This window comes from Vipera ursinii, assembly GCF_947247035.1.
Source record: "Vipera ursinii genome assembly, chromosome: 3".
Classification (NCBI taxonomy): domain Eukaryota; kingdom Metazoa; phylum Chordata; class Lepidosauria; order Squamata; family Viperidae; genus Vipera; species Vipera ursinii.
Genome location: NC_139516.1, coordinates 203,872,928 through 203,888,411, shown reverse-complemented (window position 1 = coordinate 203,888,411; position 15,484 = coordinate 203,872,928). Strand labels below are relative to the sequence as shown.

General features: G+C 38.5%; 1 protein-coding gene across 5 annotated transcripts in view; it reads right to left on the bottom strand.

Annotated features, from left to right (window-relative positions):
- The window catches only part of PHF20L1 (PHD finger protein 20 like 1), a gene marked incomplete at its 3' end in the record, with an annotated part of 64,979 nt that overhangs the window by 19,062 nt on the left and 30,433 nt on the right, over positions 1-15,484 (bottom strand). For 4 of the 5 annotated variants that reach the window (XM_083360053.1, XM_083360052.1, XM_083360054.1 and 1 more), the window contains 6 exons: positions 14,522-14,647; positions 12,257-12,339; positions 6,155-6,407; positions 2,485-2,691; positions 1,896-1,952; positions 1,143-1,241 (listed from right to left, as the gene is read on the bottom strand). In XM_083360053.1, coding sequence (XP_083216179.1) covers positions 1,143-1,241; positions 1,896-1,952; positions 2,485-2,691; positions 6,155-6,407; positions 12,257-12,339; positions 14,522-14,647 — 825 coding nt within the window. Of the gene's footprint in view, positions 1-1,142; positions 1,242-1,895; positions 1,953-2,484; positions 2,692-6,154; positions 6,408-12,250; positions 12,340-14,521; positions 14,648-15,484 lie in introns of those variants that run through there. The other variant, XM_083360056.1, reaches the window with a different exon arrangement.

Below are 15,484 nucleotides of genomic sequence, written 5' to 3'. Positions count from 1 at the left end.
CGATATGGAAGCGTCATTTTGCAGACATGTCCCATCTCCTTGTCTCTGGATCCAGAGACTATGAAAAGGAAGTTAATATCAGGGAAAATCTCAACCTCCGTCATACACAAAGCCTTGGTTAAATAAGAAAATGCTTTACAAATCGTGGGTAACAACTGCAGCTTAGAGTTCTGCCTTAAGCACTGTTGAAACCCGCGTGCTAAAGTCACGCCAGGTCTCATCGAATCAAAGTTTAGCCTGTCTTGTGATTATGTTCAAAGAACTAACAAACGACGGAGGTCTGAATCAATTCTCATTTCCCTGTTCATGGTTTTCAGATAACACAGGCCTCTGGGCCATACTAGCTGCCATCTTGTTGCTAAAAGTTGGCATTTTATAAGCTTCTTAGAATCAGAGTACATGTCAGAGAACATGGCATATGATAAATATCCTGATTTCAGGACAGAAGCACAAGGGGTTACAAGCCCCTTTACATACTGCATATCCAATCGAGTAAATTATACATTCTTTCACTCTTATAAGTGACCCCCTCCCTCAAAAAAAAGTCTTAATATAATAGCTGGAGAACTTAGCAAGGATGATTTTTTTTTAAAATTCCATTTATATCCTGCCCTTCTCCGAAGACTCAGGGCGGCTTACAAGCTTAGCAGTAGCCGTCATTCTATGTATATGCCTGCTTATTAGGGCTTTCATACACCCCCCAAGCGGCATTATTACAAAGTCAGCTTAATTGCCCCCAACAATCTGGGTCCTCATTTTACCTATTGGAGCACCCACTCCTGTTCAGAGAAGAAATGTCGAAGAAAAAGCACAAGGTGAATACTGGAAGACAGGTAAAACCAGCGCTTTTTTTGTAAAAGAAAAAGCGTGCCGGAACTCACATACGTCATACAACCCGTCTTGCCTACCCTACAAGGTTCCATCCAAAAAAAGGTGCTGGAACTCCGTTCTGAGCGTTCTGTGACAAAAAAAGCCCTGGGTAAAACTAGTCAGCAAGTTGTACCTGAAGAGAGGCAACAGAGCAAATTCTAAAGCAATGTTTAGGGGTTTTTTTTAATGAGCACCTGTTTTAAAATCTAATTCATCACCATATGAGAGCAACCACGGGGACATGTTTTGTTCATTTGTTTATAAGGTGTTACCATGCTGTTTTGATTTCTTCTTTTTCTTTTTCTTCTTCTTCTGTTTTGACTTCAGATCTTTTTCCTTCTTCTCTTTTTTCTCCTTCTCCTTCTTTTTACCTGCCATTTAAAAATGGTAAAAGTTGTTTAAATGAAGGATAGTTTAAATCTAAAAGAATCCAAATCCCTTTAAAAAATCAATATCCTGCCTGGGGGGAGGGGGGGAAATGAAATTGATCAAGTGGAGAAATACGTGGTAAGCAAATATTAATTTTAAGCACCAGAGGCACTGGGAAAAGAAGGGAAATTTGAAAGAACCAATTTTGAACTAGGAATTAAGATTTATAGGCCAGTAAAATATAGTAAAAAATATAGAAAAGAGCAAATTTATATATAACACTCAGCTCTAATGTGATTTGTTTTGTTTTTCTCAGCATCATGTATGACTGCGTAAGAATGTCAGAGTGAACGAACTCAATGCAAAAGACATCATTTCAATGGCATTTGGGCATCAAAAAGTACAAATCTGTTAGCTAGTAATCACATTCATTTAGCAACTGATCCAATTTTAGAATTACAAAATAATCTCAGTCCTTAAAGTTTCTCCCTTTAATAAATATGAATCAACGCCTCAAAAATATTGGAGAAACAAAACTATCAAATCATGCCCCCAATAATTAAAAACAGGGTATCGTCATTTATAAGTGATACAGATCATTTAAAAAAAAAGATAAAAAAAGATTACCATGAAAGTTCTTAATTTTATGCTCATACCAAGTAAAGATGAGGATCTCTCTTCCAGTTTTGATTTCCTCTCAATTTTCAGTGTTCCTGTAGAGTCAAAGATGGTACAGATTTATCTAAATTTTAGCTACCGGTATATTATTTCCAAAAATAAAAATTGAGTTTCTGTTCAATTTTTTTTAATGGAAAGATTGGTGATGATTGAACCTAACCTATATGTTTTGATTACCTCATTCATACATCTTTTACCTGAAAGATTAGCAATGCTCATTAACCTTAGGAAAATCTACATAAAATCAAGAGCTAAAAAGATTAAAAACTGTCTATGGACTGTTACGTCCACACAGAACTGAATACAGTAGCAGGATGAAAGCTAGCTACAATAGAGTTGTCCAATCTCAACTATAATTAGAAATTAAAATAACTATCCTCTCAAACTGTTTCTGTTTCCTGGGGAATAAACAGGACATATAGAGAGAGGTTTGCAAACAAATATGCAAATACTCATCTTCTAGATAGGCGTAGAAGCAGAGACAGAAATAACAAAAGAGATCCGTAGTTCCCTGTAAAGGCAAAGGCATATTTAATATGCTTGGAAAAGATTGATAAGACATTTTACCTGGGGCCACCGGAGCCACTTTGCCATCCATTCCTGCTTTGGAAAGATGGCATCTAATAATCTGGTTCTCTTCCTTCTCCTGATTGGTCTGTTTGCTATAGCGGGCAGCCTCCCCAATGAACAGGGCAGAAACATCCAAGTTACTGCTTAAGTCAAGAGGAAGACTTAGTCCATGCTTCTCAAGGGATACATGAGCAACATTGGGAACTACACAAAAGAAAGAATGCAGTATTAACAGATGGGCATTGTGTCCTAGGCGTTGTTAAGTTATACCCCTAGTGTGGCAAAGGCCTTGTTTACTAGCCAGAAGCTCTTTGTTAAAAAGACGTCTTGTGAAGGCGGCTTCATTTTAAAATGCTTGATTTCTCTCTGCTTCTGGATTAACAGGGAAATACATTACCCTCCAGTAATCAGCCTGAGTTCATTTGGGGGGGCATGGATGGAGAACCCTTTGCCCTGAATGACTGGAGAGAGAGAGAGAGAGGGAAGTAATTTTTTTTCCTAGAAAATTGTGAAACAACGAATCGGTTGCTAAGTGCTGTCATCTTCATCTCCGGTGGCTATTTTTTTTTTTTGAAGGATCTAAGGATATTCGCTGGTTGTGGTCGACCTAAAAAGAGACTTTACGACGTTCACGAAGCAGACACAACCACATGCTGTCTTTTAAGGGAACCCATCAGGCAGTCGTTTCCAATAGTTCACAACTTCAAAAACAAAAATAGGTTGAGGGGAAGGATAAAACTAACTGGGACTAACCATGGGCGTAATAGCAACCACTACAATTTGTGCTAAAATAAGATTGTCTGAAGCAGGTTTGACCCCAAAAGCAACTAGCACTAACACATCTAATCTAGTTGGCTTATGTAATGCCTTGCCTTTTTAACTCATGAATAAAACTGCCAGTGTATCAATCCAAGGACAGAATGATACACATCCAGACCCAAAATTGTTTTAATACTTAAAAAATACAATGTATGCTGAATATTTTCCTTGGAACCACAGTGCCTCCAGAAGCATTGTGCAGAGAACGTTAATCGTTCATTTTGCCGACAGACTGTAGACAGTCTAATCTCTTAGCTGTCAATAAGGATATCACTGTTATATTATTTAAATCTATATTATAGGTACATTTAAAAATTGTTTTTCAATTACTGTTAGGTTGCATCCAGTATTTATTTTGATGAATTGCCTACAAACTGCTTTGGTATTTAGCTATAAATAACAAATTAAGACGTTAGCTATAACCTAACGTGAGATAAATGCATGATTGTCTATAGTACCTTTAAGCAAACTGGCATCCTTTTTGCATGGTATAAATCATTATCAGGAAAAATCAATAACTGGGTTGCTGGCTATCAAGCTTTAGTAGTTGGTCCTTTGCTGCATAGCTGTGAACTGTTGCAACATTTAATACCTACTAAAATTTTTGATACGGTCTTGTAATCTTGTATTTGTGGGTAAGTGAAATTTATTTATGCAAATTATTCATAAATTCTTTCCCCATAGAGACAATATGTTGTCCTCTTTCAGTACACTTCTAGAATTTGTCTATGCGGAGAAAGAAATTATGATTGTGATTAAGTTTCATCCAGGCAAAATTAAACATTACAAAATCACATTAATTTCAGTGAAAAAGCGCTTGACCCTTCTATTAAATATAATTGGACTTCAAGGTTTTGGACAGACTGAAACCAATGAAGTTAATTTTCATGCATGTGCAATCATGAAAATCACTTCGGAGGTGTACCTTACAAAGCCTAATTACTGAGGCTGAGATATTTTATTATTTTAAAGGGGCATGCAGAAAATTCCATTTCAAATTGTTTGAAGTTTAAAGCATTTGCCAAATACTCCAAATAAAAAAGGGTGTTGTTTTTCCCCCCTCAATGAAAGATGGTCCATAAGGTTCCACACTAGGAACTATTTAAATGTTATCTTGGCTTCAAAACAAAAAACAATTAAAAAAAATGGAAAAAGAAGTAGAAACCATCCAAAGCAAGTTTTAATTATTAAATGGAGTTGTGTTTTTTTTTAAAAAAAAAACTTGCTCCGTTTCCCTATTTAACAGACTCAAATCATCCTCAGCAAAGGTTATTTACAGATTTATGTGACGTTGTATCTACTGGAGATGTAAAGATCAATGAATGTTTTCTCCTATTTTTTTCGGGATAATTTTTGTTTAGATTAGTCATTTCTTATTCCCTGCCCTGTTAAATGAAAATATTCTCTCCAAATCAATTGGATTTGTACATACTTCTGTTTGGGTCATATCCTGAGTTTTCTTTCAGTGCATGCCAATTATAAGACAGCCCAAAGAAACAACTCTTCTGATTCTTCATTTTACCATTTTTCAGGAGCCAAAAAAAAAGGGAGGGGGGGTGTTAGCCTGCTATTTCACAAAAATAAAAACATCTCCCCTCCCAACATATTTTTTTTAATCTATAGGCGAGAAAGGATTAAACCTTTGGACAAGGAAAAGTGTGCTGAACTTGGACACAAGAAAGGGAACAAAAAAATATATCTTCTTTTCCGTTGATGCTGAACGTGCTTAGGACATCTTCTAAAATGGTAGACATTTCAACTGATGCATTCCTGGATCTCATCTCAAAGAACAATTTTGGACCTTTATCTCAAATGTGGGATAACGGCTTCCTGTTAACCAGTAATGGAGAAAATAGGAGTTGGCTTGTCATAGGTAAAGGTAAAGGTTCCCCCGCACATGCGTGCTAGTCGTTTCCGACTCTAGGGGCCGGTGCTCATCTCCGTTTCAAAGCCGAAGAGCCAGCGCTTGTCCAAGGACGTCTCCGTGGTCATGTGGCCGGCATGACTAGACACCAAAGGCGCACGGAACGCTGTTACCTTCCCACTGTAGTGGTCCCTATTTTCCTACTTGCATTTTTACGTGCTTTCGAACTGCTAGGTGGGCAGAAGCTGGGACGAGTAACAGGCGCTCACTCTGCTACGCGGCACTCGGGATTCGACCTGCAAAACTGCCGACCTTCCGATCGACAAGTTCAGCGTCCTAACCCACTGAGCCACCGCGTCCCTTGGCTTGTCATAGTAGAGGAATATAGGATGGGCTACAAAAACATAGGAAAAGCTCTCCTTTTTAAAAAGGTTTCATAGTCAGCAGATCACCAATAGCTTTGCTGTTCTGTGCAGTAGGAGACACTGTGTCACTGCAGAGAAGAAATTCTGCCCTGCAGAATTTTATACTTTGTGCTGGACAGGAACAAAACCAATAATCAGCCTTGAGTCAGTCACCTGGTAAAATTTTGGGGGGGGGAAATGAAGGGGAAGAGAGGAGAAATAGGAGAGAGAGGGGAGAGGAGAAGAGAGAGAAGATTCCAGGCAACAGGACAAGGAAATCTTTGCAAATTGGAAGAGCAGTTGCCTGCTTTAAATTTTCTTCTTTTTCTCAGACGCCAAAAGTACAAGAAATCTCTATGTTCTTGCATTTTCTTTCCTTTTTTTTTCTGGTGAACTGAATTATAATACTGTTATAGACTCCATGACATACCTTCCTCGAAGTCCTGTTTTTCTTTCTTTCCTTTTTTTCCCCCCAAAAAAAATCTACTCATGATCAACAAGCCATATTCAAACAAAACAACCACCGCCCACCAATGATGACTTCTCAATTAAGGTTATGTTTTAAAATGTCTGTGCTCACTAGTTTTATTTATCCCAGAAGAAGGAAGCTGGGAGACCAGGGTCAAATCCTCCACTTGTATTAATTCTGGGGAAATTGGCGTTTTAAGGGGCTTTAGACACCCTGCAGAATCTCCAGATTCTTGTTTGCATTTCTTGCTGCGCGACTTTCCTGAAGCCAGGCTGGAGAGAAGCAGTTCCGATTTGTGAATGTTGGCAGAACTGCTAATATCAGCTTCATATTTTTTCTGACTTTGAGGCTTAGGTGATATCTCCTGAATAAATAATAAGAAATTGATACTTTTATTGCATTTTCTTCACTGTAGCTCTTGCATTCTACTTTGATTTTTTTTTATAAAAAAAAGCAACTTTAGCGTTTAAACATTTTTTTTTCAGAAGGAAAGAAAAAAATTAAATTAAGCATCTTAAAACCTTTAAAAAGGGACTAGGCCAAAGGCCGTCATCCCAATCCAGTGATCTTCTCTGTGGACATCCTTCTCTTTCATTTCACAGAGAAAGAATGTTCCACACAAGCCCTCTTGTATAACACAGCAGGAGGGGGGGGGGGGAACGGGTATTTCTTCCCTGTCTGAAGTCAACCCTTCCATATGCAATTTATTACTTTATATTGATCTCTGGATTAGGATGCGAAGCCATACACATCTCTTCAGTTCTTAGTGACTGAGCATCATAGTTCTTCCAAACTTATTAACCTCTGACTGGGTTGACCAAATTTTGCCATGTTTCTGTATCAGGAATTTCTACAGCATTCCTTAAAAAGCACAATTAAGAGTTTGCAATTGTAAAACTCGGTTGTGTTATAAAACTATCTAGTGGTGCAAATATTCTAACTTCCTGTTTGCCAGATTCAAAATCATTAAACGAGTCATTATGAAAACCCACAATTTCCCACATATGTAGTAGGTCAGTCTGAATACAAGATATGAAGAGGTTGGCAGGGTCCCTTTGTTTTTTGTTAAAAAAATATCATTGACTATATTCTGTATTTTAGCACATAATCTGGATATCACGTGTACATTTGCTGTCATAAGGACCACAAAATTTGTCAATTAAAAGCAATAACAACAAGTGTCATCTTATCAAGTCAGAAAAACAAAGCATATACTTTCAAAATGTAATGACTCTACATCGGTTTTGTTCAATACACATAATGAATCATCACATAAACATAACCTGAATTTACAAATACCAGCATTTTACATACATGTCTAGAGAGCTATTGCCCCCCCCCCCAAGACAGCTCAAACCACTTCCATCTAGCAGAGATGAATATTGTGCCAGTAAGCCTTTCGTTCAAGCATTGGGGAAAATTCAGGACCATTGCCTTTTCATTAAAAACAGACAAGCAAACTTACATAATAAGAATCAAATTCATGACCAAAACGTGTTCTCCAGGGTGAGACTTTTGCATCAAAAGATGGATGTCAGGCACGGATGACTAGATAAATAATGCAAAACAGCCCTAGGACGTGCATGGACTATGCAAAGAAACTGCCCCAACCACAATAGGATTAGTGTCGTGCTTGATAAGACAGAATGTGGTTCTGGTTCAATGTCCTTGCTACATTCAATGTAATGGAAATATGATGTAAAGACTAGCGGAGCACACATTCCATTCAATTGCCATCCATGCTATCCCTGATCCAGTTATGCATGTACACTGAGCATCGTTTGTTCATGTAAAACAACTGGAAGGCTGTAGAACATAGCTAAAGCTTGTTAAGAAAATTGCCAGAAATTAATTAGAGCCATAGCTTGTAAATAAATGATTTTATTGTTCATCTTCACGTGTGAAAGACATCACTACAGAAACCGTTACTTTCAAAGTTACAAAAGTATTTAAAACAAGGTTTTAAAAACTTGTTCTAATAAGGTGCTTAAACCTCTTTAACAAGGACAAAATTAAACATGAGAAAGAACCTTAATGAAAATTAATTAATCTAAGCAGATATTGTTCTAAAGTAAGTACAAGGCCCGATCCTAATAACACAATTAAATAACTACTGTACCTGCAACATGTAACCTGAGGGTTTAGGTTTAAGATATTGTAAACCAGAAGGTGGGAAGAGAAATTAACAACCAGAGGAGACAATCTGAATTTCTTTTCATTGTAACTTTTTAACCATCAATGTTTAGCTGCAGACACCTTGGCATTATAAAGCCACTGTTTCCTAAAAAAAATATTTATGCCTTAGAAAACAAATGTCAAATTTGCAACCCAGTCTTGGGTCCTCCCAGAATAAACCAAGATTTGGGCTGTACACACACTGGTATTAGCGAAATGTATTTTCTTTATAACCATCATTTGAAAATCCACTTATGGTTACAACTTCAGGTTTAAAAGTAGAACCAGGTTTTTGTCTGTGCATGTATAACTTAAAAGACCGATAACTGATTCTTGGATGGAACCATTGCCATGATTGGCTGAAAGCTAAAAGAAAATGTTATATTTTTCTGACTTCTCATTAATCTATTATTTCTTTCATTCAGGCAACAAATTTCTTTCCATTTCAAATTCTAATTTTTCTGTACCAATTTTCTCTATCTTTGGTTATATGTTTTCTATCAAGGGTTTGCAAATTCATATTGTAGAGGCTGTTAAATCTCTAATGTTAATAACAGTCTGTAAGTTACGAGTCCAAGAAGACCAGCCACATTTAATTTTAATTTTAAAAAGTATTGTTTTATATTACATGGCTTACAGAACGAGATCTGCAAAACTGGCATTTCAACATCCACGTGACTCCCTCCAGCCTTTTGAGCCAAGCTATTACGCGAGTTGTTGTTGGTGATATATTTTGTTTTGAGGGTTAGTGTTTTAAATTGGGGTGTCATGATTTTTTTTATTTTTGTGGTGGTTCTAATTGTTGTATGCCAATCAAAGTCACTGCTGTGAGATGGGCAGTTATATAATGGCTTAAATAAATAAAATGAATTTGTGTTGTGTGGTTCATGGAACAGTCACCGGGTTTTTAATTTAATAGATTTGAAGGCGTGCTTGGAAGCAGTACACTGTGGAATGAAATTATATCTAATTCCTTCAACCGGCATCATAACAATCCTGGCATCATGATGACTCCACTAAGGTGTTTTTGTTTTAATAATGTTGACAGGTGTATCTGGTGAAAAATATTTTATCCACTCCACCTAAAGTTTTACATGCTCTGATCTGAACTGTAGGAATTAAGATATCAGAATCAAAATCCAGTATTTGTTTAATGAACGGGGTAGCTAAACTGGGAAAAGTGCCAACAAGGGTTGCATATTTTTGAATGCTTTATAGCTTCTTAATTTCATTAGACCTTCAATTCTCTCTCTGCGGTCAATCTATCTTTAATGTTGTGCAAAAAAAAATAATCTAAAAGAAAGAAACTCTGGTGCAGCTACAGGTTACCAAAAACACACATTTACAACTGGAAAAATAACAACTCTTATTTTATAACTCTCCTCCAATCCCCACAGATAAACTCCTCCATTGCTTCTCCTGGTGCCGTTTGCAATATCCCTTGTCTGGCTTCTGCCAGGATCAGCCATAGCTGCAGGAGTGTGAAAAGGCACCATGGCATCAGGATCCAAATGACATGGAATAAAAATCATCCCCAGTTGATAAGTTTGGACGTTTTACTTTTTTGAGTAAAAAGGTTTAGAAAAAGATGACAGGGACAGAAAAAAGGAAAGGGTGAAAAAATAGTATGTTAAATTTTAAAAAATGCTTGTTTTGATTTGGCTGAGCTTAAAAATGGGTATTTCACTTGACCAAGGAAGGCCAATTCAGTAGGAAGCCGTCAGGAGAATACGAGGCTGCTCTGTGCTTTGAAATATGCAGAATTGCCCTCCGAAACTACGCAGAAAATTCAATATTGCAAACGATTCTCATATAAAATTATGAGGGCAAAACTCTTAAATGTGGCCATTAAGAAAACAGTTATAACTGACTTCTAGCTTAAGAGATCAGGAAGGAGCTGTAGGATCACTTTCATGCTCCTCCTAGAGAGATTGCCCAAGCAATTTAGCTGCCCAACTCAAGCTAAAATGAAAATGTTCTGCTCAAAATAAATGAAAGCCAGTTTTGTTTTGATCCAAAGGCTTGATCAATGTAACAAAAGCAACTGCATGAAAACAACAGATCTTCCTTCCAGTCTGGTGGCCTAATTTCTAAATCCAAATGGATCTGAATTAGCATATGGAGAAAGCTTATATAGTCCACAAAATGGATCTTCCTCCAAACCAGCACTGGAACAGCAAGGAAAAATGGGGGGGGGGGGGAGAACAGCTGTGAAGGTATTTTTGATTCAATTATGTGGCCCAAAGTGAATCAAGCTTTTCAAAAAGGGTTCATTTCGGGAGGAAAAAAAAGCAACGGCATAGAAATATTTTTTCAAGGGGAATTTTTTTTAAAAAAATATCTATTCGTGAAACCAAAACTATGCTGAATATCACATTAACAATCAAACTCAGGAAAAAAAAATGTGAGAAAGTTTAGATCTGTCCTCCCAGGCCAAATTTGCTGACAGCTTTTTAAGTCATGTGCACCTGCTAAGCATACTGAGGGCATATTCACACGGTAGTTCAGAGCTGGTAAATTGAGAAAAAGCTAGATTCAACTCATCTGGATTTAAAGTCAAATGATTTTTCCTTAAAGACCTCAATTTTGAACCCTGTGGCCTACGCTATCTGTCCTAATAACTATGAAGAACTCACTAGCCAAACTATAATGTTAGAAAAAGGTGTTGCAAACCAGGTTCAGTAGAACATCTTACTACCTGCTAGACATTTGGGGATTATAGGGGCCTAGGATTTTGTACTATTTTATTTTCAACTGTTAACTTACTAGGTTATATAAAATGAGACACTGTGATAGGTCTATCAGAATATTCTAGGAATATATTAGGAACGTAGTAAAGGGGACAGAAATAGCTCGTCCTTACTATCTGGTTGGGTAGTAAGTCTTAAACTCGTTAAGTCAGCACACTGAGAAAGAGGGGCTAATTTCTGGGAACTACTCCAATGTACTGAGAATAGCAAACTATCCTCTTAGTACACTTAACTCATCAGCCTTGTTCTTAGAAGACATGGTTATGCACTAAATGCAAGGCAGGAGAAAATCCAACGGAGCAGCAAAAATTAAAGAGAATGCAGGCATCTCTACTTTAAATGTGAACTAAAACCAAATCCCGAAGAGGTTTTTAATGTGTTTCCTTTTTAATATTTATTTAAAAATCTAGCACTTAATCCGAGGAGGAGGAGGAGGTGGAGGAGGAGGGTTAGTAATATGGCTCATTGAACAGTTCCATAAACACATACAAGTTTACAACCACCAATTCTTACAACAGAAAGGAAACTTCCCTTGGAAGAAGTTCTGGTAGATGTCAAAAAACCCCTGTGTGAAAGCGCAACTTGAATTTGCGTCAAGGGTCTTTTAAGTCACTTGTTGGCACAATTTCAGGTATAGTGTAACAATACTTGGGAAGAGACAACCAGTTTTTTGTTGTTGTTGTTGTTGTTGTTGTTTTTGATTCTTGGAATGTTTTGCTAATGAAAATTAAAAAGGAAGTCCCAAAGGTGCTTTTTTTAAAAAGGGCAACTGGATTTTCTTTTTCTCTCTCTCTCTCTCTCTCTCTCTAAAACATTTTGTTTCCTATTCAAGAAGCATCTTCGGTTCTTTGTGAACGGAAGGTGCTTCTTGGGTGAGAAGTTAAAATGTCTTCAAGAGAGAGAAAAAAAAAAACGAAGATAGTCCCAGTTGCCTTTTGAAAAAGTGCCTTTGGGACAACCGACCTGGATGATTGAGAATCTCCATAGACAATAAAAAGAAAGGTAACCATAAATTAAGACATCCAACTCCTCTGACCTAAGGGCAAACTGCAGAAGTCCAGTCCAGACTGAATCTCGAACTGGCTTCTGGGTTAGGCATCCTTAGGAGCAACAGATTTACTTCCACGACTTTCATTGATGCAGAGGTATATTATACATACACATCGTTCTTTAGTGCCCTCTCGGGTTCTGCCTAGCAAGACAAATATTCACATCACAGATCTGGTATTTTTCCCATAGTACATTCCAGAACGGCCCTCGGAAAAGAATCAACTCTACAATTTCATACCTGCTCCAAGACTGGAGCTGCTTCTTTGCGGTCTTGTTTCTTTTCAGCGCCGTCAGCACTGACAGCTTTGGATGCCAACAATCCTGTACAAGAAAAAACATCATAAAAATAGGACCCTATTTGAAATAAGCGCCATGGCATTTGGTCAAGGAGGATTATGCCAGTAGATCTAAGTACAGGGGGTTCCTGACTTACAACCGTTCATTGAGTGACCATTCAAAGTTACTACAGCACTGGGAAAAAGTGACCTATGAACCTTTTTTTTTTTTTACACTTACGGCCTTTGCAGCATCCCTACGGTCACGTGGTCAAAATTGAGACGCTTGTATTTGTGATGGTTTTGATATTTTCCCCGCCTTTTTAGTTTAATGGAATGTCATGTTTTTACTTGGTTTGCTGAGAGTTTCTAGGACAGGTGGGCAACTATATAAGTTACGATAACAACCACCACAACAAATCTGTTAAGATGCATTGGGCTGAGAATGAGTGGCTCAAAGTCACCCAGCTGGTTTTTCACATCCAAGGCAGGACTAGAACTCATCTTCTCCTGGTTTCTAAGTTAAGAGATTGAACCACTAAACCAAACTGGCTCTCTAGTTGTTGGTTTTATGATGCAAATATTTAAACTGTTTGCATTTCTTCTTAAGTAGAGAGCTAACAGAACAGGACAATGGAGTTGGAAGGGACCTTGGAGGTCATCTAGTCCAACCCCCTGCTCAGGCAGGAAAACCAATATCATTTCAGACAAATAGTTGTCCAATCTCTTCTTAGAAACTTCCAGTGTTGGAGCACCTACAACTTCTGAAGGCAGGTTGTTCCACTGGTTAGTTGTTCTAACTGTCAGGAAGTTTCTCCTTAGTTCTAGGTTGCTTCTCTCCTTGACTAGTTTCCATCCATTGCATCTTGTCCTGCCTTCAGGCACTTTGGAGAATAGCTTGACTCCCTCTTCTTTGTGGCAACCCCTGAGATATTGGAAGACTGCTATCATGTCACCCCTTGTCCTTCTCTTCATTAAATTAGACAATACCCAATTCCAGCAACCGTTCCTTATAAGTTTTAGCTTCCAATCCCCTAAACATCTTTGTTGCTCTTCTCTGCACTCTTTCTAGAGTTTTTTTACATTGTGGCGACCAAAGCTGGATGCAATATGCCAAGTGTGGCCTAACCAAGGCATTCTGATAGAATATCAAGTTGATATTTTATTATCTGGGAGAGCAGAGGTGAGAGGAGGGAATCAATCTGTGAGAGTTCCTACACCCAGCCCAAGCCAGCAAGCTTGCAAAACAGCTGGACAGACCCTGCTTACAAACTGCACGAGATCCGGTTTCTTGAATCTAGAAGTGGCTGTGTTCAAATGTAGGTAGTTCTCAACTTATGACTGGTCACTTAGCAACCATCTGAAGTTACAAGAGACCTTCCCGAGGCACTTAAAACCCGGTTCTAAAGCTACGATGGTGAGCCCCACCAAGGCCACGTGATCCTAATTTGTGTGCTTGGCGACTGGCCAGCATTTACAACTGTTTGCAGTGTCCTGCAGTCCCATGACTGCATTTTACAACAGTTTTACCAAAAACCAGCATTTGTTTTGGGGGTTTTAGCAAATCTGAACTATGGCAAGCCATTGGTTCTCTTGACAGCTAAAAATCTTTGTTTAGTGACTACTGCAAAAAAAAAAGGCACGGGCTTGCTTTACCCTTTCATTAAACGCATTTTCTAAAATTACCACTCTCCCACTTTTCTAACGCTCATTATGGAGGCAGTCCTCGACTTACGACAACTGAGCCCAAACTTTTTGTTGCGAAGCAAGACAGTTATTAAGTTACTTATGCTCCATTTTACGGCCTTTACTGCCACAGCTGTGAAGTGAATCACTGCAGTAGTTAAGTTAGTGACATGGTTGTTAATTGAATCTGGCTTCCCCAGTGACTTTATCAGGTGGTCACAAAATGTGATCACGTGACCCCGGGACACTGCAACCGTCATAAATATGAGCCAGTTGCCAAGCGTCCAGATTTTGATCACATGAACAAGTATGGAAAAACAGTAATAAGTTGCTTTTTTCAGGGCTGTTGTAACTTCAGTCACTAAATGAATAGTTGCAAGTCGAGAACTACCTGTGTATACACTCTCTCTCTCTCTCTCTCTCTCTCTCTCTCTCTCTCTCTCACACACACACACACACACACACACACACCTTTCTTGCCAAATATGAACCAGGCCAACAATTTCAACAGCCACTGTAGCTAATCTGAAATGACAGCTTACCAGTGATCTTGTTAAGACGGGCCCTCTTTGCTTGAAATGAGTTGCCTAGATTGTTTTTCCTCTTGTGCGCTAATGCATTCTCCGCCTGTACAAAGGCAATCTTTGGGACATCCACCAGAGGAAATCCTACACAAAAAAAGCAAAAGGAATAAGGTATAAGCTCCTTATTTTAAAAGCACCTCTAAGTAAATACTTACAATATAGCAAACTCCATATACCATTATGAGATAACATTAGAAATCGTAATTAAATCTCTGGGAATAATTTTTTCTTTATTAGGGTTGGGCAAAAGATACTGTTCTAAGACAGTAAATTCTAGAGCGCTCTGGAACATTCTGTTCTCCCCGGAGCATTCTGATCCGGGTTTTTCCAAGGCTAGCTGCAATTTCTGGATGGCCCTTTAGGAATGCATGAAGACAAGAGAGCATGAACAGTGGATCGCAATAATCCAACTTTCCGTTAAAAAAACAACTGATAAATAAATTATAAAGGTAAAGGTAAAGGTTCCCCCGCACATGCGTGCTAGTCGTTTCCGACTCTAGGGGCCGGTGCTCATCTCCATTTCAAAGCCGAAGAGCCAGCGCTTGTCCGAGGACGTCTCCGTGGTCATGTGGCCGGCATGACTGGACACCAAAGGCGCACGGAACGCTGTTACCTTCCCACCGTGGTGGTCCCTATTTTTCTACTTGCATTTTTACGTGCTTTCGAACTGCTAGGTTGGCAGAAGCTGGGACGAGTAACAGGCGCTCACTCTGCTACGTGGCACTCGGGATTCGACCCGCCAAACTGCCGACCTTCTGATCGACAAGCTCAGCGTCCTAACCTACTGAGCCACCGCGTCCCTAAATAAATTATACAAAAGCCTTAAAACAATGACAAGAGCGGCAATGGCAACAATGTAGTAAAACAAATAGCTACTGGCACAAACACAGCAACATTTCTTTTGTTACCCTTGCCACAGGA